Below are 27817 nucleotides of genomic sequence, written 5' to 3' on the forward strand. Positions count from 1 at the left end.
GTTATGGCAGGATATATAATGTCCTGTATCTGTCCCTGCGATATCATTCAGGACAACTCCAGGTCCCCAAAATGCCCCCATATTACATCTCTTTTTCCCTCTCCCTGCCTTCAGCAACGCCAGTGGCCACCATCTCCAAATCAATGATGTAATTTCTTCCATTGCTAGAATCACAATAATTCTGTAGTAGAATAGCAGTAAGTCCACTGCAGTCCATATTTTATTCCCCAGTCCTGAGGACTCTGATAGGTGATGCCCACTCCACCTCTTAATTGAGAGGGGGCTTCAATCCCACATGGCTGACTGATGGGACTCTCCTGCTTGCAGTTGTAGACTCTCTCGGTTCTTTGGTGTGGTGGTTGTCCATTCTCACCTCCTTGTTAGCTGACCTGGGTAAGTCCAACAAACTGGAGAATAGGTGTTACAAATCCGCTGAGGCTTAGGGCCCAGCTGGCATATGGACAGCCCAGAGATTCAAGTAAACCTGGACTTTTCAAGTTGTGAGGTGGGACCCATTTCTGCATTGTAAGATCAATTTAGTTAGTTGAAACCAGCAATTAAGAAAAGAAATAGAAAAGGAAATTATCAATTTACCACTGAAAGGAAATATTTTTTTCAAAAAAACATCAATTTATATAAATTGAAAAATTGCACAAAAAAACTGGGTTGCTGTGTAAAATGTATTTCATACAGAGGTCACTGCCAAAAAGAAGTTTGAAAGCCAGTGGTTTGAAAAGAATAAATGACAATCATAACGTCAAGAATATGCTAAGACAATCAGTATTTGAAAATAGACAACAGCACTAAACTACACACTAAATAAGGCTTAACAGATGTCTGTCACTCTAAGAGGTTTTGTTTTCACTTTTCCATAGGTGTAGTACTTCTAAAATTTAAATTAGATGTACAGTTCTCAACTGGAGAAAATGCCATAAGTGAGCATTAGAAGACCTGCTCTTAAAAACAGACATTTGCACAAGGCATAATCATATATGACCGAAGTATGCACATTAGTTCATTGCTGGTCTATAGTCTTCAGCGTATCTCTGTTTGGCCATGTTTCTTCACCCTCTATATGAGGTTGCATAATATGAAAGTCTTTTTGCTTCTATTCTCTGCTGAAACTCAGAGGTATAAACTGGTGCCTTATGGTTCAAATTTGACCAATAAATATGTATTATTTGGAACCTGGAGTGTTTTTAAAATATCTAGTTTATAGAAGGGCAATTAGAAATTCCACTGTCTTTGGATCTAGGGGTAGGGATATGCAACCTGTGCTTTAGCCTCTCATAGTCCCTCTGGCCTGCAGGTACAGAAATCCCTGGTCTGTAGGTAGGGAACAATTAGGTAACCCAGATAGCTCATAAATACTGGAGTTTAGCCATATCATGGTTTTCTTATTTTAGAATCATGCCCTCTGCTTTCAAGTGATGAAATATCATTCTAACCATTATACTCACATATGGATTTTCTACCCCAGAGGGAACATTATTAACTTACCACAGGAGAGTGACCATATGGAAGCTGAAAATCCTAAGGCATTTTCCTAAAAAGTAGGAAATAAGCTTTGGGGCATAACCACCACTGTACACATGGAGGCTGGGTACCTAAGATCTGTTTAATTTCTGAAGTCAGAAATTTGCAAATAGTGTACAGCAATGGCTAAAAAGTATAGGAGATGAAAACAATTATACAATGCTTATTCTAAAAAATTAGCCTGTTGATAGCGTATTGATAGTGGGTAATATTTATCCTAGAACATTTAAGCACTGTAGAATGACTGCCTACAGATATTGTCCTCTTATTATCTATGGATTAAGTAGAGATACAGATAATTGAACTCTATAACTAATACAAAAACTGTGTGTTAATATCTTAAGTGCCTCTCCAAATAAGATTGTCAACTAGGATGTGTAATAGGTGATACCTTTGTGACTGAGTCCTTCTTTTGCCTATTATGTGATGTGGATATTTATGAGCAGTAAAATAAATAAAAAACAAAAGAGGGAAGTAGAAATGAAATAAATTAAGGGAATAGGATAATCAAACTACAAATAATTGGTAGTTTATTGTATTTGTTAATGAAGATTAATTTGTGTAGTATCCCATTGTAGAAAAGTAAGGTACCAGGATTATTTAATAGTGAAATCTTTCATCACAGTGGTTTAGTCTTCTGGTGAAAGACTTCTGCTTTTTGTTCTAAGGAATGTTTTACTTGAATGATTTAGCTCTGTCAGAGTTTGTGGTAGCCATTTCTGAACACATTTCTCCTCATTTGCTACAGAGAAATCCCTTTTTTGGGAAGTAGATTCGGTCTGTAAAGAATATCATTCTTCCTTGAGTCCTAGATGAGCATACTCAAAAAGGGCAAGAAAGTAAATTTATAAATTGCATTTTCCTCTCCAAGCTACTTCATGATAACTAAATAACACCGAGTAAAAATGTGTAGCATTATTAACTTGACAGTGAAATGTAGAAGCTGCATTAATAATGACTGTATAGTTTATGAATTTCCAGGAACAGTGACTATAAGGCTAATGAGATTGCAGCAGCTCCTCTGAAGTGCCTGTTTCATTCTTTACCCAACGTTCCCTTCTCCTGCTGGTGTCTTGATCAAAGATCTACTGTATACTCCATGCAGCATCCTTAACATAAGGTTCTCCTCGTTGAATTTTTCATTCTTTAATGGCATATTAAACTGCCTTCTCTGGTGCCATTTAGGTAGCAGTAGACAGCCCTCGTCTGCTTTCATTGCGTGTAGCTAGACCAGGAGTTCTTGTGTGCCATTTGTGAGTCTTCTCCAGGCAGTGCACCCTAGAGAATGAGGCCATTTCTCTTCTTTTAAGAAAGACCTTGTGTTTCAGGAATGATCTTGCCCTGGGGGGATGACCCTCGTCACCTCCTATAATTTAGGGTCACTAGACAGCATCTGTTCCCCAACTGACCTAGATAAATCCATCGATCTTCGAAGGTTCAGGAGCCAAATTAAGAATTTCTATCCAAATCAGTGTTCCGGAATTCCCAAAACTGATCATAACTATAAATTTACCTGAAAACAATCTGTTCTTTTAAATCTTTCAAGAGCTCTTTGCTCCCAGGTCTACCTTATTCAAACTGGTACATTCAGAAAGATGTTGGGGACCCAATAAAGCAAGATTTATTTCCTGAGATTTTTTTTTCCCTTAACCTGACCATTTGTAATGGTGCCATTCTCCTCATTAAACAGACTTTAGCCAGAATTTTCAGCAACTCACTCAGTGTGAAACCACAGCTGGTCAATCTGAGATGAGTTATAGGACATTCATCAAATATTTAAGTAATTTTACAGGTTATTGAGAAGTAACTTAACAGTTATTTTAAAAAGCAGGAAGTGTTCAAATGTTAGAAATATTTCTGGTCTCCTTTTTTCCCTAACATGCATCACATTTATGGAATATATTTGATGTTTTAATTGTGGTACAAGTATGTGCCAAAATTTCAAAGTAATGTCAATGTACTGCTTTTGACTCAATTTATTTACTTATCCCCAATTAAACTTGGTATAAACCAATTTCATATGTGTATTTGTATATGATTCATTTCTCTTACAAAGGAACATATGGGTTTTCCTTTGTTAATAAACTGTTTACTAAGGATTTCTCTCAAAACATTATCTGACATGTTGGCTGCCAAAGGACAGTTGTACAAGAAAAAACATGGTGAAGATGCACATGTTGGAATGAAAAGCATTCCCAGGAAATGTCACTTTAGGCCTGTGAGATGGTGGTAAAGGTTTGGCTTCATGTTTGCAGCCTGTTAGGAGATCCCTCTGCTGGAATTACTGCCATACCCACTTGTCCTCACTATCTAAGCAGTTGTAGTGGGAGTAACTTTGTTATTGTTTTACAATATAGTCTTTGTGTGATTATTTAAGAACAAATTGTCAGTGAGCTTATTGTTCTAATCAGGATATGTGGATCCTTCCCCCCTCCCTGTTTCTCCCTCTCTCCCTCCTTCCTCCCTCCCTCCTTCCTTCATCCTTCTCTCTCTCTCTTTCTTTCTTTAAAGATCTTAGGGCAGTTGGGCTAAAGAAAGGGATGTTCTTCAATCCTGACCCTTACCTTAAGATGTCCATCCAGCCAGGGAAGAAGAGTAGTTTCCCCACCTGTGCCCACCACGGGCAAGAAAAAAGGTCTACTATCATCAGTAACACCACTAACCCGATATGGCACCGAGAGGTAAGATGATCCTCTGGGATCCTCTACTGGAAGTCAGCTACCCTCTCAATGTTTAAGGATGACAATATGTCCTAACAGTGTGGTAGAAATATTTACTTGGAGAGGGAGATAATTTAAGGGCTGTATAACCAGTTAGAGAAAAGATGTGGCTATTTCAGACTTGCCAGCATAGTTAGATGTTTCTCCTGAGCAGTTTGTATGGCTTTTGAATTTGAACAATAGTGTATGTATTTTTATATCTGGTTTTAAAAGTCACTTATGATCCCATAAAGTAAATAAACTCTTAATGGCATACCACTTAATCGAACACATATAGATGCCTAGAAGAAACTATCTAAGGCATCCTATCTCAATAGGAGCTCTAAAAGGCATAGAATGGATATAGCAATAATAACAACAGTATTAGTAATAATAACTTTAATTTTCTGATATTTTGAACTTACAAAATTCTTGACTATGTGACCAGTACAAGCCTGAGAGACAGATAATATCAGATGAGATTATCATCTCTCCATTTTGGTGATTAAGAAATTGAAGCGTAAAGTATATATGTGACTCTAGCTATTCAGGGTCAGAAGTGGAACTTAAACCCAGCTGTATTCTAAGCAAGCACTTTTCCCACTAAGCAGACAGCCAAACTCTATGACCCTTCTACAGAATTTAATTGTTATGACTACATAAATTCAGTGGGAGGTAAGTGTAAAGCTAGTACCACTAATCTCATCATGGATACTGTTATGACAGGAGCACAGTGATTTAGGGTATATTCCCGGCTCCATCATTTACTGATCCTGAGATTCTCATTGCTAAAAAGAGAATTTTATCTTTGTAAAAGTAAAACGAAGATAATATATGTGTAAGTCTTTGTAAATGGATAAAGCTTTTTATATTTATTGTATATCCCTATTAATTTCGAACCTTATTTTCTCCAGTAATATTCTTAACCTGAAGAAATGACTCCATGTGCTTTTTAAGCTTAAGTAAAAATAAAATAAAACATTGTTTTATTTTATGGCTTTAAACATTGACGGAAACCACAGTATTCTGTAGCTGTTCTTACTTTAGCCACTAAGTGAAGAAATATTTTAAACCATGTTTTGTAATTTCAAAATTCCATGAGATTAAGAATTTAAATTGTAGTTAATCAGTGCAGTTAATTCTAAACCATCTTATAAACAGGATATTAACTTTCAAAGAGTGATGATATGATAAATGTAGTGAGTGCTGAAATTTTATCATATATAATTTAATGTGTGATAACATTGCCTAAAACCATTGAACTAGGAAGGGCTGTATGCTTGACAAAGCTTCTTTTGCAATATTGATCCTTAACTCTCATTGTGCATATGGGTTCTGAGTGAATAAAAGATTAACAATAGCTGCAGATATTTCTAGCAACGTGAATTCTGTCATTAGGATTTAAGAGATAGTTTTTCTTATAATAATAAATGATTTAATGACCATAATATTGGACTTTGTTTTGAATCAACATATAATCTATTTTTATTTCCTTTTTTCCCAGAAATATTCCTTTTTTGCACTTCTTACTGATGTTTTAGAAATTGAAATTAAAGACAAATTTGCCAAGAGCCGTCCCATCATCAAGCGTTTTCTGGGGAAACTAACCATACCTGTCCAGAGGCTCCTGGAGCGGCAAGCCATTGGGTAATCAGCCCTTGCCTTTAGGGAGCTTGTAGAAATTAGTTTGGGCAGTAGTAACTGAAGTAATACTTTCTAGTACTATAATTTTTCTTATTGATAAAAAAAAGGTAACAATTCTTTTGAAAATAAAAGTGTATTTGCACATCTTTGAAGTATGCTGGACAAAAAGTAGTTTGTTTTAATTTTGTAGCTGTTCTCTTTTTGTGTCTTTAGCTTTTCTAAGATGTACCTACCATTAGCATTCCAGGGTCAAATCTCAAAATTTTAGATTTTTAGTATATTGAAATCTTGCTCTAAAACACTTTTCCTAGAGCAGGACTCAAGTGTAAAGTTGACTCATGCCTTATCTTGATTAATCCCATCCAGAGAACTTTTTATTCCTAAATAACAAAATGACCTGTTTTAGGGCTATTTAAATCAAGAGCTAGACTCTGAGGGGTTGTTATAGTAGAGCTCCTAGACATGTGCATTCATTCAGGCAACTAAATTTTATTCACTGAGAGAATTTTAAAATGTAATTTGATGTCTGTTGTCTTTATGTGAACTTTTTGTAAGTTGTGAATAAAGTAGTTGAGAAATCATAACATGCCTCCATCCCTTTTTCTAAATGTTGCATGTATTTTTACATGATAAGTATCGGTGAACACAGTAGCAATATTGATCTGATGCAGCATCCAGGGCACATCTTGTTTTGTATCTTTTTTGTTGTAGGAAAACATGAACATACGGTAATAATGATAGCAGCAACAGTGGTAGTAATTAAAATCACCTAAGATACTGGGAGCTTATTTCATGTCAGGAGTTAAGTACAGTATACTCATTAACTTTAGTAATCTTTTCAACACTTATGGGAAACAGATTCTGTAATTATACCCATTTCAGAGATGAGAAATCTGAGGCTAACATGTAAACGGTGGAGCTGAGATTTGAGTTCAGAGTGGTCTCTTCTAGACGCTTTAAGGAATTATTGTAACGTAACATCACTCTAGCTAGCGGAGGAAGATCATTCATACTCTACAGCTAATTAACTATTTAATTTTGGTCAAGTCACAGTTTTTCCTGGCTGTTACTTTCCTCATTGAAAAAATGAAGCTTTTGAACCAGATGAGCTCTAAATCCTTCAAAATCTGAAACTCAGAGATTCTAATGGATACTAATTCTCTGGTTATTAGAGGCAATGCATTTTGAGGTAGAGCTAGCCCACAGGAAGGAGAAATATAATACTGCAATTCTAGCATCCTTGTTTATCTCTTAAAAACTGGGAAATTGCAGTTACTTATAAGGATAATTATTATGGCTTCTGGTAGAGATAATGTATTTTGGGTAGTTTTAAAAATTGTTTTTAAGAATTACAAAAAGTGAAAGATTATAGAGATTAAGGATTAACTGTAGAAAATATGTCTACCATCTAATTTATACAATCATAATTTGCATGATATGTATGACACTTGGTGGAAGTGTCAGTGTATATATGTTAGTAAGAATTATGATCAGGGAATGAAAAAACTGTCAGTGTTTGAAACTCTTATTTACTTGCTGGCTTTTCATTTAGTCTTTTAAAGAACTGGACATCTAGAGAATTGCCAATTATGGATTCCATGTGTACTGGAAGGAAGTCCAGTAGGAATTCATAAACAATCAAAATTATGAAATATTTTATTTCTCTATGAGTAGGTTAGAAGTGTTGCCTAGTAGAGATACGTGAGAGGTGGCTTTATTAAGACTTATTCATATAGGCATATTGGCTATTAGCATAAAAATGCATATTTCTGATCTGATCATTCTTTACCATTAAGTAATTGACACATCTTGAAAAATGATGAGTTTTCATTGCTTATGTATTTAGTAGACTGTAACACTTTGAATTTGTTTTATTGGATGAACTAGAACTCCTCACTAATAATCTATTTTGAGAGTATTTTCTCCAATGTGACATATTTTGGAGAGCAACCTGCTTTTTTTTCAAAAAAGCTTATCACTTTCCAGTGATTTGTCAGCTCCTCTGATTTTATTAGTGAGGATCAAGTAGTGAGAGCTCTTCAGCACTTAATCCTCATAATAATATATCATAGGGAGGAGCAGGGTTGAAGACAAGACAAAACTTAGTGGTGGTGTTTAATAGCTACAAATGCCTATGTATTCCTTTACAAAGAAATTTTTTAAAGGCCAGTTCAAGTAGAAAAAGCATTCTGATAGCAGTCACATTAAGATGAGCCTTGGAGAAATGAATGTCATTAAAATGCCTTCTACTGAAAGCAGCCTGGAAGCCTAGAATACACAGAAAAGGAGATCATGATGCAGTGACTGCAAAGCAGGGTTTTCCATGTTAGATGGACCTGTGTACTAATCCTAGTCACTTTATGCGTTGTCTGTCCTTGGGCAAGTTGCTTATCCTCCCTATACTTTAGTTTCCTTCTAAACTAAATGGGCACAGGGTTGCCTTGAGGATTAAATGAGATGATGCATGTAGAGCAGCATGTACTTGGTACACAGTAAGCACCCCATTTGGAAGGGAAAAAAACATTTAAAAAGTGTCAATCAAGAAAAAAAGTCATCACAATGTTATCTCTAGGGAAGAAAAAGCTAAAGAAATTATCTCGTTTTAAGAAATCCTTGTGAAGCCAGAGAAATTCGTAAGAACTGAACAGGGGTTTTGCTTTAGTGTGTTTTCCTTAAAATGGCTAACATCATTTAAAATTGTCCTGAGAAGGTAGAGAAGATCAGCAAAAAAGAAACATGCAGATAATAATGGAATAACGGTACAGCGGTACAAATATTAGAGGCATCATGTTTTCCTTCTAAAGCGGCCATTAGAGGGCAGTGTGAGACAGAGATGGTGTCATTTGGTACTATCCCTTTGGTTGTTTTCCTTAAGAAATTTCATTTGATTCAGAACAAAAGTTGCTTGCATTCATCAAGAAAATGATGTTATTACCTTCGATGTTGATAAGTTAACACAGAATTGAAATAGATCAACAAATCCATCCTTATGCAGCCCCGGCAAGGCCGACGAAGGGCAGCAACCCGGCCAGTCTAGCTGTGGTCCCCTCCAGTACACGTCCACATTTGCTGACTGACCCTGCTTCCATGGCATATCTAGCTCGTCCGGCCATCCCATTAGCATTGCTCACAAGCCACCCTGAGAATCAGTGATAGGCCAGCCTCAACCACAGTGATGGCCAGCAGTAGAGGAGGGAGAGCCAAGGAACCCACTTCCCCTTGCACAGCAGGAGCTGGGGTCAGGGCATGGCTGTTACTGAGCCACTGTCTCCCAACTCCTGGCTCACTGATCCTCAGGGTATGCACAGCGCCTTCCTGCCATGTTTAATAATCCTTAGCACAGGGGTCCTTTTGGAACCAGGTTCCAGTTGTGTTCACCTAAAACTTCAAGCCCTTCCCTGCCTCTTGGTGACCAATGAGAAAATAAGTGGCCTTCAACAATACCATACAATAATATTGTATTGTTGTATTTTTCTTCTTTTACTAATAACTTTCCTTACCAGAACAAGATTTCCTTTTATCCCTGGATTTGAAGGTGTTCATTAGAGCAGATGAATTAGTAACATTCCATTGGACTATAACTCACCTTGAGCCTTTTATTTTCTTTACCTATGAGTCTGAACGTTTGCAGAGAAGTATGCTGCGTTTGGGGGGTAGCCTTTGGGAAGAAGGCGAAGACTGGCATCAGTGTAGTAAAGATGAAAGAACCATTTCTCCTTTTGCAGTGATCAAATGCTCAGCTACAACCTTGGCAGAAGGCTCCCAGCTGACCATGTGAGTGGGTACCTGCAGTTTAAAGTGGAGGTTACATCTTCTGGTCATGAAGGTGAGATGTCTGTATAAGTACACGGCTGTAGGAAAAAACATATTAAATCTCCTCTCTTGTCAGTTTGCCTTTGGATAGAACTGAATTTGTGTGCTATTCTGAAAATAAGAGTTGCCAAATGGTTTCTTTCCCACTGAAGTATTCTAAACAAGTATGAAACCTATTTATCAAAAAATACCTCTTGGAATTATGCCTGTATTTTGAAACCAAGCTACAGAATTTCCAACAGTAGCTAACATATATACCTCTCATGGCAAACTAATTAGAAATTACTTATTTAGTTTTAGTAGGTAATGAATCTTAGCAAGTCAGTAATAATGCAAAGAGGCCTCAGTGGGATGGCTGAGTTTTTTAACTGATTGGTTACAAAGAAATAGGGCATAAATGTTAATTTACTACATTTCATTTGTGTAAATGCCATTTTTCTTTCAGATGCTTCTCCAGAAGCTGTTGGCACGATCCTTGGAGTCAGCACAGTGAACGGAGAGCTAGGAAGCCCTTCTGATGATGAGGACATGCCAGGGGGCCATCACGACAGCCCTGTGTGTTCTAATGGGCCAGTTTCTGAGGACAGTGCTGCCGAGGGCACCCCCAAGCATTCTTTCAGGACTAGCTCCACTCTGGAAATAGACACAGAGGAATTAACCTCTACTTCTTCAAGGACCTCACCTCCCAGGGGACGTCAGGATTCACTCAATGATTATTTAGATGCTATTGAACACAACGGCCATTCCAGACCTGGGGCAGCTACCTGCTCTGAGAGGTCCATGGGGGCCTCTCCGAAACTAAGGAGTAGTTTTCCCACTGACACAAGACTCAATGCAATGCTCCATATTGACTCAGATGAAGAAGATCACGAGTTTCAGCAAGATCTGGGTTACCCATCTTCCTTGGAGGATGAAGGAGGATTAATAATGTTTAGCAGGGCATCAAGAACTGATGATGGGAGCTTGACATCTCAGATGAAGCCAGAAGACAACCAAATTGAGAATGAAGAAGCTCCCACAAACGAAGCCACTTCCTTTGATGATAAGCTGGAAAATCTCCCAGAGCTTGCAGAGAGCTCCTTACCCTCAGGCCCAGTGCCAGATGAAAGTGAAAATGGCCGCGACTCTCAGCCAAGTGGTGACCAGGGCAGCAGTGAACTATGTTGCTCTCAAGAGGTAGATCAGCCCACAAGTGGGGCCGACACAGGGACGTCTGATACATCAGGAGGAAGTCGAAGAGCCATCAGTGAAACTGAGTCCCTGGATCAGGGGTCTGAGCCTTCCCAGGTGTCCTCTGAAACAGAACCCAGTGATGCTGCAAGGACAGAGAGTGTGAGTGAGGCCAGTACGAGGCCCGAGGGAGAAAGTGACCTGGAAGGTGCCGATAGCTCCTGCAATGAGAGTGTTGCCACACAGCTGTCCTCAGTGGAGACACGGTGCTCATCTCTTGAGAGTGCTCGGTTTCCTGAAACCCCAGCTTTTTCTTCTCAGGATGAGGAAGATGGAGCCTGTGTAGCAGAGCCCACCAGCAGAGGCCTTGTTGAAGGGTCGCAGGATTCCATGTGTACTCCTGGTTCTTTACCTGTGGTGCAGGTGCTCAGTGAGGAGGAAGGGCCAGGGGCAGAATCAGCCACTTTACCTGACCAACAGGAGATGGGGGAGGTCTGGCAGCGGAGGGGGAGCCTGGAGGAAGCTGCTGCTGCTGCTGCTACTGAGAACCAGCCCCAAGAAGAGGTTGATGCTGGGGATGCCCAAGGTGCTTGTGAAGGGGCCACTGCCCAGGAGGAGGGTGCTACTGGAGGTAGGATGTAGAAGACAGTGTGGCTCTTGGCTCAAGCATAGTTAACTTAAACAGAAGTCTTTTGGTTTTAGTCATCAGTGTAAACTATACAACAGGTGGCATATTATCTCACTTCTTTACCTTGGGGTTCAACAATTAAGAAAAGGAGAGGTAAGAAGGAGAGCAAGGACGAGACTGAACACAGGACCAGGAAGCAGTGGAAACAGGAGAACAAAAAAAATGGGTGGATACCTGAAGCCCTTCCTCTGGATCAGGCCTCTTATTTCAGAGCTGAGATATCTGAATGAATTTGACATAGCTAGGAAGAAGGCAGCCACAATTTGCATCAGATAGGCCTCAATCCAAATTTGGTGCTCTTTTATATGGATCTTCAACCACTGAAATAAGAGGCATCTGTGACCTGGGAGGTAGCGGTCTTCAGACTTAAATGATGAATCTCTAGTGAGGTCTGTGTTTGTAGATTCAAAAAAAAAGAGGCCAATGGCCTTGAACCTCTGTGCTTTTTAGAATGGTAGCACAGAAAGAAGGGATATGCGCTTTAAGGGCCGAAAAAGTAGTGTAATCTACAGAGGTGTTCAAGAACACTTTCAGTAACTCCTCCATGTGTCAACCTTCAAAACAAGGTAAATATGTGCTTTGCATCAAGTCTCATACTTTTGACTTCTGCAGCATAAGAAATGTCAACTAAATTAGGTGATGCCTTCTGACACTTGAAGGATAAGCTGTTTTAGTGTCTGAGGATGCAAATTTACACACAAAAAAACTGGTGTTTTGTCTCAGCAAATGAGGCTTGATAAAATGATGACTTTGAAGTGTTCTATTATAGATGCATTAAAAATTCAATGGATAATTTCATATGTCTAAACGGGAATTATTTTCTTATTCTGTAAGTAATTTTTCTCCCTAGATTATCCCCTTTTCTTCTTTTCTTTCCCCTCTATTATGGTGTGGTCATCTGTGAATGACCAAGACAAAAGCTGGATGGAGGAGGGATGCATGTGGACTGAGTCTCTAGGAGACCCTCTTCTGAACAAGCGCCTACCTCCACTTCTCTTCTTTCATTTCTGGGTCCTCCTATGTGAAATGAGACTAAAGAGAGAAAAGAGTCTAGCCTCATGATTTATGTTAGATGTGTTTTATAGCCTATTTTGGCTCTGAAGGGGGAAACTATACCCACATAACTTTTTACCTTTAATCCTAGGATCTCAAGCCAATGGCCATCAGCCATTGCGGTCGCTGCCTTCAGTGCGCCAGGATGTTAGCCGGTACCAGAGGGTGGACGAGGCTCTCCCACCAAGTAAGAACCTGCTACCTAACGGGCTCCCCTTGATTAAGGGTGACAGGCAGACCCATAATTAGAAGGCAGATGCATGGGTCCCCACAAGGCAGGAGTCTGGAAGCTGACACTTGACACAGAGGGTGTAGTCTGCAAAGTGCTAAGCTGATGACTCCTCTCTGGCACTGCTCCAATGAAGGAAGGGCAGCTGGAGAAGAAGAAAATATTGTAATGCCCATAGGGTAAATATTTTGATCATGGAAGGAGATCCAGATGTTTTAGGCAATTAAGTAGTTAATAGAATTTTTTTAAAAATCATGCTTAACAGCAGCCTAAATTTTCAGTTTTTTATATACATTGGCACTAGCTTTTCTAAAAACTTCTCTGTATGTAACATACTGATATTTTTCATCTACTCACATCCTTTCAAATCATTAAGAGTAGGATTCTGATTTTCGTTCTTAAGGTATGCGGGGAGGTACTATGAATTTCTCTCATTTGGGACGTGGCAATTATATGGAGATTTGAAAGATTTCATTTCTTTCTCTTTCAAAAACGCTTACCACTTAAAGAAGTGGTTGAGGAATAGAGATGCTGGAAACTAGTTATATAATCTGTATTCAGAGGTATGAGTGATACCTAAGGACAGTCACAATCTGGGCATAATTTAAAACCCTAAGATTCTAGAAGCACTTAAAGCACTGTTACTCTGTGAGAGGAGAGCATTTTGATGAGCAATTATAAAGGAATTTTTAAAGCATCACGAGGCAACCTGTTGCTCAGTCAACACTGCTTTAAATAAAAAACTTAGAGGATTAAACCCCTCCATCTCATTGCTTTCCCTTCACCCTCTCTACTTACGCATCTTACTTGTGATCTTAGCAAGAGGCTGATGGCCTTGAACCTCTGTGCTTTTTAGAATGGTAGCACAGGAAGAGGGGATATGCGTTTTAAGGGCCGAAATGCTGAATGATTCCTTTAGTTGAGTGCTGACCAAAAAAAAGTTGAATGATGCTATGTGGAGTTTGTCAAACAGGCTTGATCATTTTGAAATTCTGTTGTGCACAGATCCCTTTTTGGAGAACTGAGGGATTTTACTCTTAGAAAATGTGTATTTTAAAGTACGTAAAAAGTTGACTAGGGTATTAATTAACCATTGTGTCAAGTGGATAGACAGAAAGCTTTGTTAGTTTTTATCCTTGGAGAAAAGATTAGAGGCAAAAAAGAAAAATATTACTGGAGGTTATTAAGCTATAACTGGAGCAAAGTGAATTAGGAGCACTAGGACAAAGTTCCAGGAGAATGTTGCTTCTTTATTTTGCTTCTTTATGTTTAGCTATGAAAATATTTATGATTTTCAATACTTTTATTAAGCACTGATATTTGTCAGAGATACAGTACATTTTAGGAACTATTTTGTGTTTTTTTAAACAAACAATTTGCAGTTCATTTTAATAAGTTGATATATCCAAAAGCAAAAAAGTAATTTAGTGAAACATCTCTTTAATGAATGACTGATGAATAGGAAGAAAAAATTTAAGAGGTGTTACCTTTTGAGCGTGGTTTTCAATGATGGCAGGGTGGGAGAGGCCACCCCGTAGAGGGTGTTTGGAATATGTGGGGGTATCTTTTATTATAAAATTTTCGAAGGGTGTTACTGCTGGCATTTAGTGGGTGGGTACAGAGATGATAAACATCCTGCAGTGTTGGTACAGTCTGATAAAAAAAAAAAAAAACAATGTCCAGCCAAATATTTTAACAGTAGGCCTACTGAGAAACAATGTCTCTGTGCTAATTTTTAAAAGTTATAATAAATAACATTTTTTAATAAACATAACCAGAATTTTTATTTTTTAGATACTCAGAAGTGAGTTTCCTTGGAAAACAAGGTCAAATACATATATGTTATAGGACCAAGCAACTTGCAAATTTGAGGATTTACATTAGCACATGTAGGCTACCTATTATGGTCTGAGCATACCTGATTTCTGTTCAACTCTGTCCCCTCTGTCCCCACACTGCTTTGCCCCTCCCATCTCCATGTGTCCCTCATCCTTTAGACCAGGGGTTCTTAACCTTTTTTGTTCCATGGACCCCTTTGCCAGTCAGGTGAAAGCCATGGATCCCTCCTCAGAATATAGTGGCAGATAGTTTTATGACACTCAACTAGCACCGGGTCTAACAACTACCATAATTTTGAAATATAGATGTGCATAAGTGATTTTTGGAGATATGCAACAACTGTAATGTGATATGAAATGAATACTCTTGAAATTTATTTCATACATTCATAAGTGAAGGAAATGCTAGATTTCAGTTAGAGGTCAGAGAAAATAATAAGTTGATTTTTTTCAATTCAAGGTCATGGACCCCATAAAATCTTAACCATGGACCCCTGGTTAAGATCCCTCCTTTAGACAGCCTTTTTCATCACTTGGCTGCCCTGGCTAGTTGAGTTCACCCTGGCCAGCTCTCCACTTTCCTTTCCTAACTGGGCAACCCCACTATCCCATCTGGCTGTGTCTCTGACTTACAGCCCTGGTATTCTGCCTTCCAAGGTGCCTTGTGCTTTCTGCCCTCTGCCTTCACACAGTACTGTTCCAACAGACTCAGGTAAGGGGTCGCTGATTGGAATGTGCTCATTGTTTCATCTCTTAATGACCTGCCTGAATTATTTGAAGGCCAACAGCTATACTTTTTAATACTATTTATTATAATACCTCAAACTTAAGTAGCACTTTACAGTTCACCATGCACTTTAATGTGCTTTCCTTTATTTTTAGTTTGATTCTTGTAACAATTTTGTGAGGGAGGTCTAGCAGATCATATTACCTATAATTTAAAGATAGATGTGTAGATATCAGCCAATCTGATTTCCTTGGTTTTATTGATGAAGAAACTAAAGTCCAGAGAAATTAAGTAACTTGATTAAGATCCCATACTAGTAAAAGCTGAGACAGTCAAACATCCCATCTCCTCTCTCAGGTATTAATCTTAACTGATTTAGGATTAGAAGGTTACAGACCATCACGTGGGTAGATGAATGTAAATTCTGAATGTTTGGTTAGAGGCAAAGTTGTGGCCTATACTGTGGAGTGCTAACTGTTGAGCACAAGCACCACCTCGAGTCACAGGGTCTGGGGTTTTGCTGGAAGTGTGTCGTATATAATGCTTTGAGGTCAAACCAGGGAGGCTTGAAGAGTGCTCAGCCTCCTGCTCCTTCTGGAATCACTCTACATGTCAGGATCCTCTCCTGGGAGAAGAGAAGAGAAGCAGCTGCAGCAACTGTGTGAGCCCCTCTCAGGTGGTCCAGGGAGGCTTGCTCCCTTAAGCATCCGCATCAGACTCAGCAGCGCCCGTTCTGCCCTCAGCAGCTCTGCAGGAAGAGCGACAGAAACCTTGTATTTGATACTTTTATTTTCCCTTATTTTCACCTGTAAAATACTTGGGTACTAACCTGTAGTGAGTAAACTGCCCAGTAAAGTTATACTTCTCTCTGACGATTAAAAACCTCAGTTAAGGAGATTCAGTAGAGTTCCTTGCTTTTCTGCATCAATCTGTACCTGATTGTGTGGGAGTCCACATACCAGTGTAATAACTTAGTATTTTATCTATTTCGATGAAAAGCAGGCTTTTTCTTATTTATTTGCTGGTTCTTCCAGACTTACTCCTCCTATCTCAGTTTGGGGAACAAATCTTGGACTTAGTACTCTAAGACTGCTCAGCTGTGGTAATGATCAACAAATTAGTTCTCAAAATCTTACTCTTGCTTTAGGACAGGGACAGTGTGCTGTGACTTTGTGATCTGTATCACTCCAACCACTGGGTGAGGGGTATTCTAATGATTCATAGAAAATAAGAAAGCCTAGGTCGTGGAGACAGCACAGGCTGAGAGCTTCCCAGGGTCATGGTCTGGACTTGACTATACATTGGCTGCCTTAAGAATTTCCTATATCTTTTCATTCTTAGGTGATTGATGGAAATGGTGGCTACAGGCTATTCTGGGCTGAAGCCCACTATAACATTATCAGCATGACAAATCAGCATAAAGATAAATGGAAAAAGAATGGCTAGCCCAGCCCCTTCTCAAAAACTATTTTATTTTTTAAAACATTCTGATTTAATTCAAATGGCTCTTACGAGCCACAATATAATTGTGGCTTAACCCATTCCTTCACTGGAGAAAATATTGAATTGTTATATGTGTTTTTTCTTTAAAAGAGGGTAGTGTTTCTTACAATAGGAATAGTTTCATCATAAACCATCTGGATTATTGGACTCTGATAGGATCCCAGGATTGTTGCCATATTGTAAGGACTAATGTTTATCTTATGTTGTAGATTCCAGTGGATAGGTCTGGAAAGTATCAGGGGCATTTGTCATTTTTGTGTTTATGTACTTTCTTTATTAAAGCATCCTTTAAAATGAAGGCCTAAAAGTAGATGACAAATCTGAAAAGAATAATCTTAATTTACAGTTTCTACTATGTTTAGAGCTAGGGGCTCTCATTCTTTAGTGCTTAAAGTCTAGTTTTGAGAAACCATGGTACTTTTTTATATAACAAGCTATTTACTGACAAATTAAAGAATTAAGATTCAAAATATGCAGCTACTTAGGATTTTTAAATTTTTATTTGATATTATATAGATACAGAAAAGAGCACATGCAGCTCCTTGAATGCTCTCAGTCTGAGCACCGGTGGCTGTCACCACATCAACAACATCCTAGACATTTCTTTCATGCCCCCCTTCCAATCACTAACTCCCACTCTGGGAGAAGGGGTACCTACTATCTTGACTCCCAAAGTCATAGCTTAGTTTAAATTACTTTTGTACTTCATACAAATGCAATCATACTTCCCTGAGTGTTAAAATAAGGGGGGAAATCCTTTAAACACAGCTATATCAAAGCATTTATTTCCTTGAAAGTACCTTTAGTTCATTATAGCTTCATCATCTCATTATTTTGATAAAGATACTGTTTTCATTTTCTTGGCTGCTCAGGCAGGTTCTATTCAGTGGGTTGATTTAAGTAATGGGAATTTATTTGCTTATGGCTTTGAGGCTAAGAGAAGGTCCAAATAAAGAGATCATCAAGGTGATGCCTTCTTCCTGAAGACTGACATTCTGGGACTGACTGCTGGCAATCCTTGATCTTTGGCTTCTCTGTCACATGGCAATGCACGTGGCAGCCTCTTCTAACCTCTCCATTCTCTTCCAGGCATCATTGAATTTCAATTTCTTGATTCCAGTGGCTTCCTCTCTGTCTGTGTTTCATTCTGCTTATAAAGGACTCCAGTAATAGGATTAAGACCCATCCTGGCCCACACCTTAACTGAAGTGACCTTATCAAAAGGCCCTTCTTGCAATGGGTTCCGCCCACAAGAATGGATTAAGTTTAATAACATCTTTTTCTGGGGTACATACAGCACCAAACCACCAGAGATACCATGCTTATTTTTAAGACTTTATCTGCTTTACCTGCCTTCTTTATCTTGCCCAGGAGATCAATGCTGTGACAGTGGACACAGGTAGTTTTGCATGTTTTCTAACTCTCTGATTTCCCCTTATGCCTGGCTATTTAAGGATCCTGTTTATATTTGATTCTTAGGGCTTCTAAGAGTCTGCTTGCTTCTAGATTTCTGTTTGGGGTATTTAAGTTGTAGTTTAGTTCTTGTAAGCCTGCATTTCATTACCTCTGAGAAATCTAGCATTAGCTTCATTGGTTTGTCTAGCAAATTAGATGCTGTTTTAAGTTCTTATTAATTTATGTTAGTATTTCTCAATTATTGTCTAAGAATTACCTAGGAAGGTTGTTTCAAATGAGGACAACTTAGTACTAGTCTCAGGTATTTTGACTGAAAAACTGGAGTGTGTTCCAGGAATCTGCAATTTTATTAATCCTCAAAGTGAGTCTGATACATGTCTTCAGAGCTGCACACCCAAAATATTTCCCTAGATTAAAGTTTTCAAACTTTATTATTGCCATGCAACTCTTTCTATATTTTATTTCATGTATCTTTGCATATTTCAAAGGAAGTCTTAGAATTTGGAGTATTGGAAGCTCAGTCCGCCAAACAGATAAAATTGGAGCTGCTGTGGTTAAAGTCAGGTTGATGACGGGTTGCAGAGACCTTATTCTCAATGCCACTTAGCCATTGGAAATTCTGGCCTACACTTTAGACCAGGGATTCTTAACCAAGGGTCTGTGAAGATTTCAGGGGAAAGATTTTAGGGGGGTCAATGAGCTTGAATTGACTAATTTAAAGACAAGCTGAGACTGAGTGTCATAAAACTATTAACATCTACTACAGTCTGACAAAGTATGTGGTTTTCACGTAACTGGTGAAAGGGTTCGTGGAACAAAAAAAAGATTAAGAACCCCTGCTTTAGATGTTTCCAAGGTGTTGCTCGGTCCTCACTGAACCTCCTTTTTCATTACATTAAATGGGTGTCATTTTATACATTCATAGAATTTTAAAAGTGGAAGGAACCTAGCAAATGTTTAATTTTGACCTCCAATATTTCAGGTGAAAAAAACAGGTCTATGAAAGTATAGCAACTTATTCCAGGTCATGTAGTAAAGATGTGGCAAAGAAGGCAAGAATACAGGCTTTCTGCCTCCCAGTTTAGCGTCCCACATGCACAAATACACTCCAATACCCAAAGTATTGCACTCAGTCTCTTTGCACACTGATTATGTATTTTACAGTGTGGCAAGACAAGGAAGTAAATCATAAGACCCCAATTTTCTAACCCTTCATGTCTGGTTTTAACATTGCCTGTCTAAAAGAAGCTTTGGTATTGACAAATGAGTTCTCACATACTTTCTTGTATCAAGAATGAACCAGACCCAATAGAAAGAATTGTGGAATGTTAAAGCAAATGTCTTCTCCCTCTCCTCCCTGCAAAATAACTTTTGTAGATAAAACAGAGGGCTAACCTTGCTGCAGGCAGCTCTACTGGCTTTGCCTGGATGGAAGCATATTGACCTAAGAGTAGATGTGTTCATGAGTAAGCCAACAGCATAAAAGCCTTTCCTAACCACTGCCAACTATCCACTTAAAACCAGCAATATAGAATGTCTGTTTATGGATACTTATATATAATAAACTCAGTAACAACTCCAATTTGAAGATAGGATATTTGATAGGAATAGTCTTAATGTGCCTCCAATGTCCCACATTCTTAGAAAGCAAATTTGGAGTTCTTGTTTTCTTATTCTCCCCACTGCACGTAGAAATGTCCTTATTGAACTTCAAATTAAAGTTATTCCTGGCCTTGTAGAAGGTGTCTACAAGAATTATTCCTTTCTATGGTTTTATGTCAGTATAAATTGTTTGTTCATTTATTACATGCTATGTGCACAGCACAATGGTGACTACATTTGGAGATCCTGCCCCCCCATTTGGCTACCCAAGTAGACCTTATACAGACCACATACACATTTCTTGTGGTAAATTCTTAGTTAGTTCCAGAAAAAAAAATTCCGTCTTTGAAGATTTTTTTGTAATCTCTTTTGTCAGAAAATGGAAAGTATGCAATGATATGTTTTCTTTTTTGCCTTAACTGCCAGAAAACTTAGAGCCAAATTTTAGTAATAACCTTATCTTGGGAGCTTGGCAGCCTCTACTCTTTCTGTCTCCTTTAGTTGATCTCTGTTCTGTTTTTATCCCTGATTGACCTATTCTGCATTTTAAAAATTGTAAGCTACTGTAAACATTCTTGGAGGAAGGAATGGCCTCTTATTTTCATGCACATTTGATTTGACATACAGAAATTCTTGAATTATCCTAGCTCTAATGAGAAAGGAAGGAGATGGACATAGCTGAAGGTTGGTGACAAGCAGGAAGGGATAATGGGGAAGTGGGCATGGAATAAATAAACTACAGAATAGAAAAAAGATTTGAGACAGTGGTTTCTGAAGATGTTTTAATGTATTTGCTGTTTGTCAGCATATCGCAGGCTGAGCACGAGGTCTTCCAGAAATGTCCTTTTTATGGTATTGTAGCTGTGCCCATTGAAGTCAGATGTGCAGCATGGTTCATTGTGGGTCTCTGTTACCTTAGAGGATGAGTGATGTTAGGTTATTTGTTGTCCATGTGGTGCTTTTCCTCAGCCCAGTTTTTCTTTCTTTTGCCGCTTGTGATAAGTGACAATGTGTGAGATCAACAAAAAGAGCCCTTTCTGTCCCAGTTGGCCACCACTCAGTGATGGTCTGGTGCTAGCTGGTCTCCACTAGGCAGGTGTTTTCCACCCTGAGGACCTTTTTGGAATACTTGTTCCGTTCACTTCTGGAGCAAATGGCACAGGTGGTCAAGAGAAACTATACCTTCTAGTCTCAAGAATTATCCCATGGTGTCTGTTGATAAGTCACGTGATCATGTGGAGCGTTTTGAAGATCATTTAGCTGCTCAGGAGAAAGGTGTTTATTAATTTCAAAACATAATTTACACAGAAAAAGTTATAAAGAGCTTGCCTGTTTTCATGTATTTCCTGTATCAATTACCTTTCCCAACTGCAATAAGTTTCAATATTTTGCCTTTTGAAAAACAAAATCAGTGCATGCTCTATGTTTTTAAAAGAGGAATGGCCTCTCAGTCAGAGCAGTGTGGTGTCTGGCTCCGAAGACCAGTCTCCTTTCTATCTTTAATGCGCATGTATTTGTATATTTATTTACGAATATTAACACACTTTGCCAATGTGAGTGCTTAAACATAATGACAATCTTTTTAAAAACTTATGTATTTGAGGTAGGAGGCAAGAAATTTCCCTTGCTTTGAAAATGTGTTCATCTTTGGCAAATCACAAATGGAAGCTTGTAGATAATGATAGAGTATGAACACCAGGCTAGCACTACTTTTCTTATAAAGATTAAATTTACTGAATTGCATATGAATATGCATATGAAAGTCACCAGCCTTGGTTCTTTAATCTAATCTAGAAAAAAACAAAGAGAAAAGTCAGTTTTTGGTGAAAATAAACATCAGTTTCAATTTTGACATTACTATCTAAGTACAATGGTATCAACTTCTTGTATTTTTAAAATGCTGATGCTCATATAAGGAGAAGCATTGTGAATGGATTTGGAAGGATTCTCTACATTCAGAGATTCTTTACGGGGTTGTTATTATTTACACAGGATGTGCTTATTGGGGGAAAGCACTGGATTATGCAGTGAAGTATGTTATTCGCCCTCAATTATAACATGTCAGAGAGAATAAACATGTGCTGAACTTAATGAAACACATCAGTGATGTCAGCTCCTCCTCTGTTGCATGACTGTCCTTTAGACTGGGAAGCACGCATTGACAGCCATGGGAGGATCTTCTATGTGGACCATGTGAACAGGACCACGACATGGCAGCGGCCAACAGCTCCCCCAGCCCCACAGATGCTTCAGAGATCGAACTCTATACAGCAAATGGAGCAGCTGAACCGTCGGTGAGGATGGGCACTTTTGATCTCACTGCTCTATTTTGTGGTTGGATCTTCTCTAAGTGGCACAAAGCAGAAGGCATGGTTGTCTCTTTCCTCTTCAGATGTCCTATCATTAAGGTATATCAGTTACCTCTTTTGATTCCTAGACTTCATTGGACTTCTGTTGCTTAAAGCACACACTCACACTTGTACATACGTATCTTGTTTGGAAACTAGACAGTAAGTAATAACCTCTTTAATCAACTATAGGCATTAATTGCAGTAAAGCAGAATATACACATTTATAATTTAAAGTCAAACAGCCTTTTTAATCTTTAGAATATTCATTTGTTGTATGTCTTTGTTATCAACCTATGTTTTTAAAAATCCGTCTCTCTTATTTAAGAACTAATTGCATGAAACATAAAGTTGCCTTTTCCTTTACCAATATAGGAATTTAGTTGTCTTTGGTTAAGGGTTAATTTTTTTAAAAAGTTGTATTTTTTTGGTCAACAAAATGCTCCACAAAAAATGGACAGGAAAAACTTAAGGCAATGTATTTACCTAGACAGCAGATGTCCCAGAAGTTTAGGGAGGAAACAATTGGGCCTGAAAAGAAAGTGAACACTTTTGGGGTTGGGGGGAGGCTATTTTTTTATGATCTGCTATAACATAACCCAGGATCATGATTTTAGGTATCAGAGTATCCGTAGAACTATGACTAATGAGAGGCCAGAGGAAAATACCAGTGCTCTTGATGGGGCAGGAGAGGAAGCTGACTTTCACCAAGCCAGTACAGGTAAGAGCCATTGGATGTGTATGCTTGCTTTTTTTTTTTTTTTTTAAATCTCATAAAAGTAACAAAGAAATAAGTAAGGATTTCTAAGAAATTTAGGCTTAGAAAACTTTTGAGCTCAGTAAGATCTGGTTAATCCAACTTAAAACATAGAATTCAGATCTCATTTTATTAATACTAAGAATCACAAAACCAAACAGAATATGATCTCTGAATCCAGGGATGATGGAAAAAGAACCTGATCTTTTTTTAAAAATAAGGATGCAAAAAAAAAAATAAGAAGAAGAATGCCTTAAAACACTAGTAGTAACTAAAATAGTATTCAATTCCATTTAGTGTAATTCATAAGCAGCTTTTATGTATGAATTTACAGCAAAGTAAAAGTATTTTGCAGATTAAAATAATAACAAATGACGTATGTATTTGGTTTTGTAAAAATATTATAGATTGCAGGAAACGGATATTTTCCACCAGGTGTAAAGATTTCTCTGAATGTTTCTGTGGTCTGTTCCATCTAGATTTCCGACGGGAGAACGTCCTGCCCCACTCTACCTCCAGATCCAGGCTCACGCTGCTGTTACAGTCTCCCCCAGTGAAGTTCCTCATCAGCCCAGAGTTCTTCACCGTGCTGCATTCTAACCCTGTGAGTACCAACTCTGAAAGAATGCAGTGAAAAAGAAACAGGACTCAGAAAATTATCTTCATTTGATGTAAGAATAGTAAGAATGATAATAGTAACGTTTTTAAATTTTTAAAAAGAATGATAATAGCTAAAGTTTATTGAGCATTTGTAAGTTTCAAGTTCTGCCTTAAGTACTGTATATGTATTAACTCATTTAGTCCACTCAAACCTATGAGTTAGAATAAAACTTAACGTTTTTCCAGATGCAGAAACTGGGGACAGAGAGGTTAAAAACATTCCCCAAAATATGCAGTTATAGATAGGTGTCGTTCAGACTAAAATCCCAGGGATACTGACTCCAGAGTCTGTGTTCTCAACAACTATACTATATTGTCTACAGAAATGTACCTAAATGGCTAACCATTGGCAGCAGGCAGTGGGTAGACTGAGCTTTGAGATTATGATCTGCTCTCTGAAAGAAAGAATAGAAAATAAACCAGGAAATATGAATATTAGGATTTGGCGGTATGAAGAAGATATAGTGGCATCTTCAGGTGAAATAGCTTTAAATTTCCTTCCTTTTAATAATGTGTTTACCTTTTAGAAACCTTTATGATTTCACTATAGAGACCAAAAAAATGTTAATATCAGTTAAAAAAATTGACTCTCTTGTTTACCAGAAGATCATAAGAAACTTTAGCCTCTTAGTCATTGTTCTAATTGACAGAAATCATTTTGAACATCTCCTTTATCTAGTTCCTTTCATTTCCTCTAGCCCTAACTTTTAACAAAAAATCTACCCCTTTTCCTGATCTTCACTAAGAAATTCCATTTCCCCACCCCCACCTTCAACTAAATTCTCCTGGCAGCCAGTTCTCTTAACTCTGCTCACATGTCCCCTTCCCACATTTATTTTACAATTACAACCTGGAATAGAAAGTTTCTTTATTCAGAAACTGTTCATTTTCTGGAGGAGTGGGGTATGTGAAGTCCATAGGTTAATGGTGAAAAGTTTCATACATCTTGTTTTCTTGTCATGCAGTGTATCTGTCTAAAACATTTCTAGAAACTAAAAGGAGGGTTTAAAAATATTATTTAAATTAAACCAAAACTGCTGTGCAGGGAAAAATAAGGGTACAAGTCTGAAGTTATATCATGAAATAGCTAATGGTCATTAATTGACAAAAATGAAGTAGGAGGGCCTTCGAGTGGGATGCGCATGACTAAAGATAAAAGTGGGGAAATATGCCTATATGAACAATGAGTGTTTCGTTCATCCAAAAAATATTACTGAAGACATGATTTATGCCAGGATTTATGCCAGGTGCTGTGGATATAGTGAATATGATAAGGTTCTTGCCCTGCCGGTAGACAGAGAAGAACTGTGACTTTAGAAAGATGGTGATGGAGTGCCTCTCAAAGACATAGTTTTGAGTTGAAAACTTGAAAGGCAAGAAGTTGTCAGCTATGGAAAGAGCCAGGGAAGCTTATTTTAAGCAACTGGAATAGCAAATGCAAGGACCCCCAAGGTTCAGAAAAGAGAGCAGAGAGGCTGCTGTATAGTGATAGAAAGATACAGTGAATGGTGTGGTGTTAGGTTGGAAAGTTGGCAGGATCCAGAAGACGTAGCATGCTATAGTTTGGATTTTATTCTAAGTGCAGTGGGAAGCCAGCATGCTTTTAGAGTGACCTGTTCCAATTTGAAGATGCAAGAATGAAAGCAGTGATGAGAAAGAAAGCTATTCGAGTGGTCCAGGAAAAAGTTGATGATGGCTGGAACCAGGATGCTGGCATGGAACTGGAGAGAAGTGCTTCAGTTCAAGATATATTAAAGGTAGAAACAATAGGACTTGGTGAAGAAAAATGGCTGTTTTCAGTAAAGGAAAAAAGAGAGTCAAGAAGTACTTTTAGAGCTTTTGTTTGATGAAGGAATTAATCTTGTTGTATTAGCAGTGCTAATGTGGGAGTAAATAAGTTCTGATTATGATTAGGTTTAAGGGAGTCACTAAGAAAGAACTTTGTATGTTTTGGTAAGTGTTTGGGTATAAAATGGTGACAGCAAAGGGAGACTGCAAGCCTCAGGGGGCTGAGGGACTGACTTGCTGAAGATATTAATTAGAGGAAGATGTTTTAGCTGCACATGGAGTGATTTAATATGAGGGAAATGCTGGCATGGAAGTCCAGCCATACATATAATCCATTTCATCAGGCATAAATTTGTAAGAGTCTAGACTAGGAGATAAAGAAATAGAGAAGGATTTAGCACGAGAGAAATTGTGGACAGAGAGCTGGGAAGATTTTGTGGCTAAATAGAATATAAATGGAAGAAGGCTTGAAGTGTTAATAGTAGATAAATAATAAATAATAATATAAGTAATGAATAATAATATGAAAACCAGAAAGGGCTGTTAAAGAACATAATGGATTTGACAAAATAGATTATACACATTAGGAAAGACAGAGTAGACTGAAGGGAAAAGTACAAGTCAGCATAGTCCTTTCACTAGTAGTTGTCAGGAAAGTCTTTAGTCTGTACATATTTATTTATGTTAATGTATTTCTGTCTTCATTAATTTTGCATTATTAAGTATAAACATCTGTGTGGATTTACTCATTATATCCTGGTTTACATTTAGCTTGGAACAGAGAAGACTTAAGAGTAGGGTGAGGGAAGCGGACTTGGTCCAGTGGTTAGAGCGTCCGCCTACCACATGGGTGTCCACAGTTCATACCCCGGGCCTCCTTGACCCGTGTGGAGCTGGCCCGTGTGCAGTGCTGATGCGCGCAAGGAGTGCTGTGCCACGCAGGGGTGTCACCGCGTAGGGGAGCCCCATGCACAAGGAGTGCGCCCCATAAGGAAAGCCACCCAGTGCGAAAGAAAGTGCACCTGCCCAGGGATGGCACCGCACACACGGAGAGCTGACACAACAAGATGACACAACAAAAAGAAACACAGATTCCCATGCTGCTGACAACAACAGAAGCAGACAAAGAAGACACAGCAAATAGACACAGAGAACAGACAACGGGGGGGAGGGAGGGTAGGGGGAGAGAAATAAATAAATAAATCTTTCAAAAGGAAACACAGGGAAACGGACTTTGGCCCAGTGGTTAGGGCATCCGTCTACTACATGGGAGGTCCGCGGTTCAAGCCCCAGGCCTCCTTGACCCGTGTGGAGCTGGCCCATGCACAGTGCTGATGTGCGCAAGGAGTGCCGTGCCACACAGGGGTGTCCTCCGCATAGGGGAGCCCCACGCGCAAGGAGTGCGCCCATAAGGAGAGCCGCCCAGCGCGAAGGAGGGAGCAGCCTGCCGAGGAATGGCGCTGCCCACACTTCCCGTGCCGCTGATGACAACAGAAGTGGACAAAGAAACAAGACGCAGCAAAAAGACACAGAAAACAGACAACCGGGGGAGGGGAGGGGAATTAAATAAATAAAAATAAATCTTTAAAAAAAAAAAAAGGAAACACAGATTCCCGTGCCGCTGACAACAACAGAAGTAGACAAAGAAGAAGACACAGCAGGAAGACACAGAGAACAGACAACTGGAGCAGGGGGGGGGGGGGTGGCGGGAAGGGCAGAGAAATAAATAAATAGATAAATCTTAAAAAAAAAAAGAGTAGGGTGAACAATGGAGAGCATATTAACTGTCCTTAGGTATCATGCAGGAGGAGTTAGACTTAACCATACATTCAATGTAGCAACCATTCATTGATTCCCTACTATGTACTAGGCACTGTACCAAGTCATAGAGATATAAAGAAAATAGCAACTACGGGTTCTAGAATCTGAGACTTGAAAACACATCACAATGCAGTGACATAAGTTGTGAGTCAATAATGGAAGGCTGTAGAGTTGTAGATGACACTTGCTGAAGTGAAGTGCTTAATTTTGAGGGGAAGGAGAATGAAAAGAGTCATAGATGGGTTTGCATTTGAGATGGGTTTTAAAGGCTAAACAGCAGCATGCCCTTGTAACAAGATAGGCAAGAGCAACTCTAGATAGAAGAAACATTAGCAAAGCAAGAGATTCAGGGGCTGTCTGCTAATTACTACAGAAGTAGTGAAGCTGTATAAGAAGTATAGCAGTTTGATGCTGCTGGTGTGTTGAGAGCATAGGGCACTAATGGAATTCATATTTGGGCTTTGAGAGGTAGGTAGAAGCCAGATTACATGAACCAAACTCATGAATGGGACAATTCTAGGAAGT

At 38.7% G+C, this 27817-nt stretch overlaps 1 protein-coding gene across 16 annotated transcripts in view; it reads left to right on the forward strand.

Annotated features, from left to right (window-relative positions):
* The window catches only part of HECW2 (HECT, C2 and WW domain containing E3 ubiquitin protein ligase 2), a 469060-nt gene that overhangs the window by 336159 nt on the left and 105084 nt on the right, over positions 1 to 27817 (forward strand). For all 16 annotated transcript variants that reach the window (XM_058300431.1, XM_058300434.1, XM_058300432.1 and 13 more), the window contains 8 exons: positions 4048 to 4217; positions 5740 to 5882; positions 9605 to 9705; positions 10138 to 11493; positions 12695 to 12790; positions 22062 to 22212; positions 22884 to 22987; positions 23503 to 23627. In XM_058300431.1, coding sequence (XP_058156414.1) covers positions 4048 to 4217; positions 5740 to 5882; positions 9605 to 9705; positions 10138 to 11493; positions 12695 to 12790; positions 22062 to 22212; positions 22884 to 22987; positions 23503 to 23627 — 2246 coding nt within the window. The remainder of the gene's footprint in view (positions 1 to 4047; positions 4218 to 5739; positions 5883 to 9604; positions 9706 to 10137; positions 11494 to 12694; positions 12791 to 22061; positions 22213 to 22883; positions 22988 to 23502; positions 23628 to 27817) is intronic.

This window comes from Dasypus novemcinctus, chromosome 7 (assembly GCF_030445035.2).
Source record: "Dasypus novemcinctus isolate mDasNov1 chromosome 7, mDasNov1.1.hap2, whole genome shotgun sequence".
NCBI classification, from domain to species: Eukaryota; Metazoa; Chordata; class Mammalia; order Cingulata; family Dasypodidae; genus Dasypus; species Dasypus novemcinctus.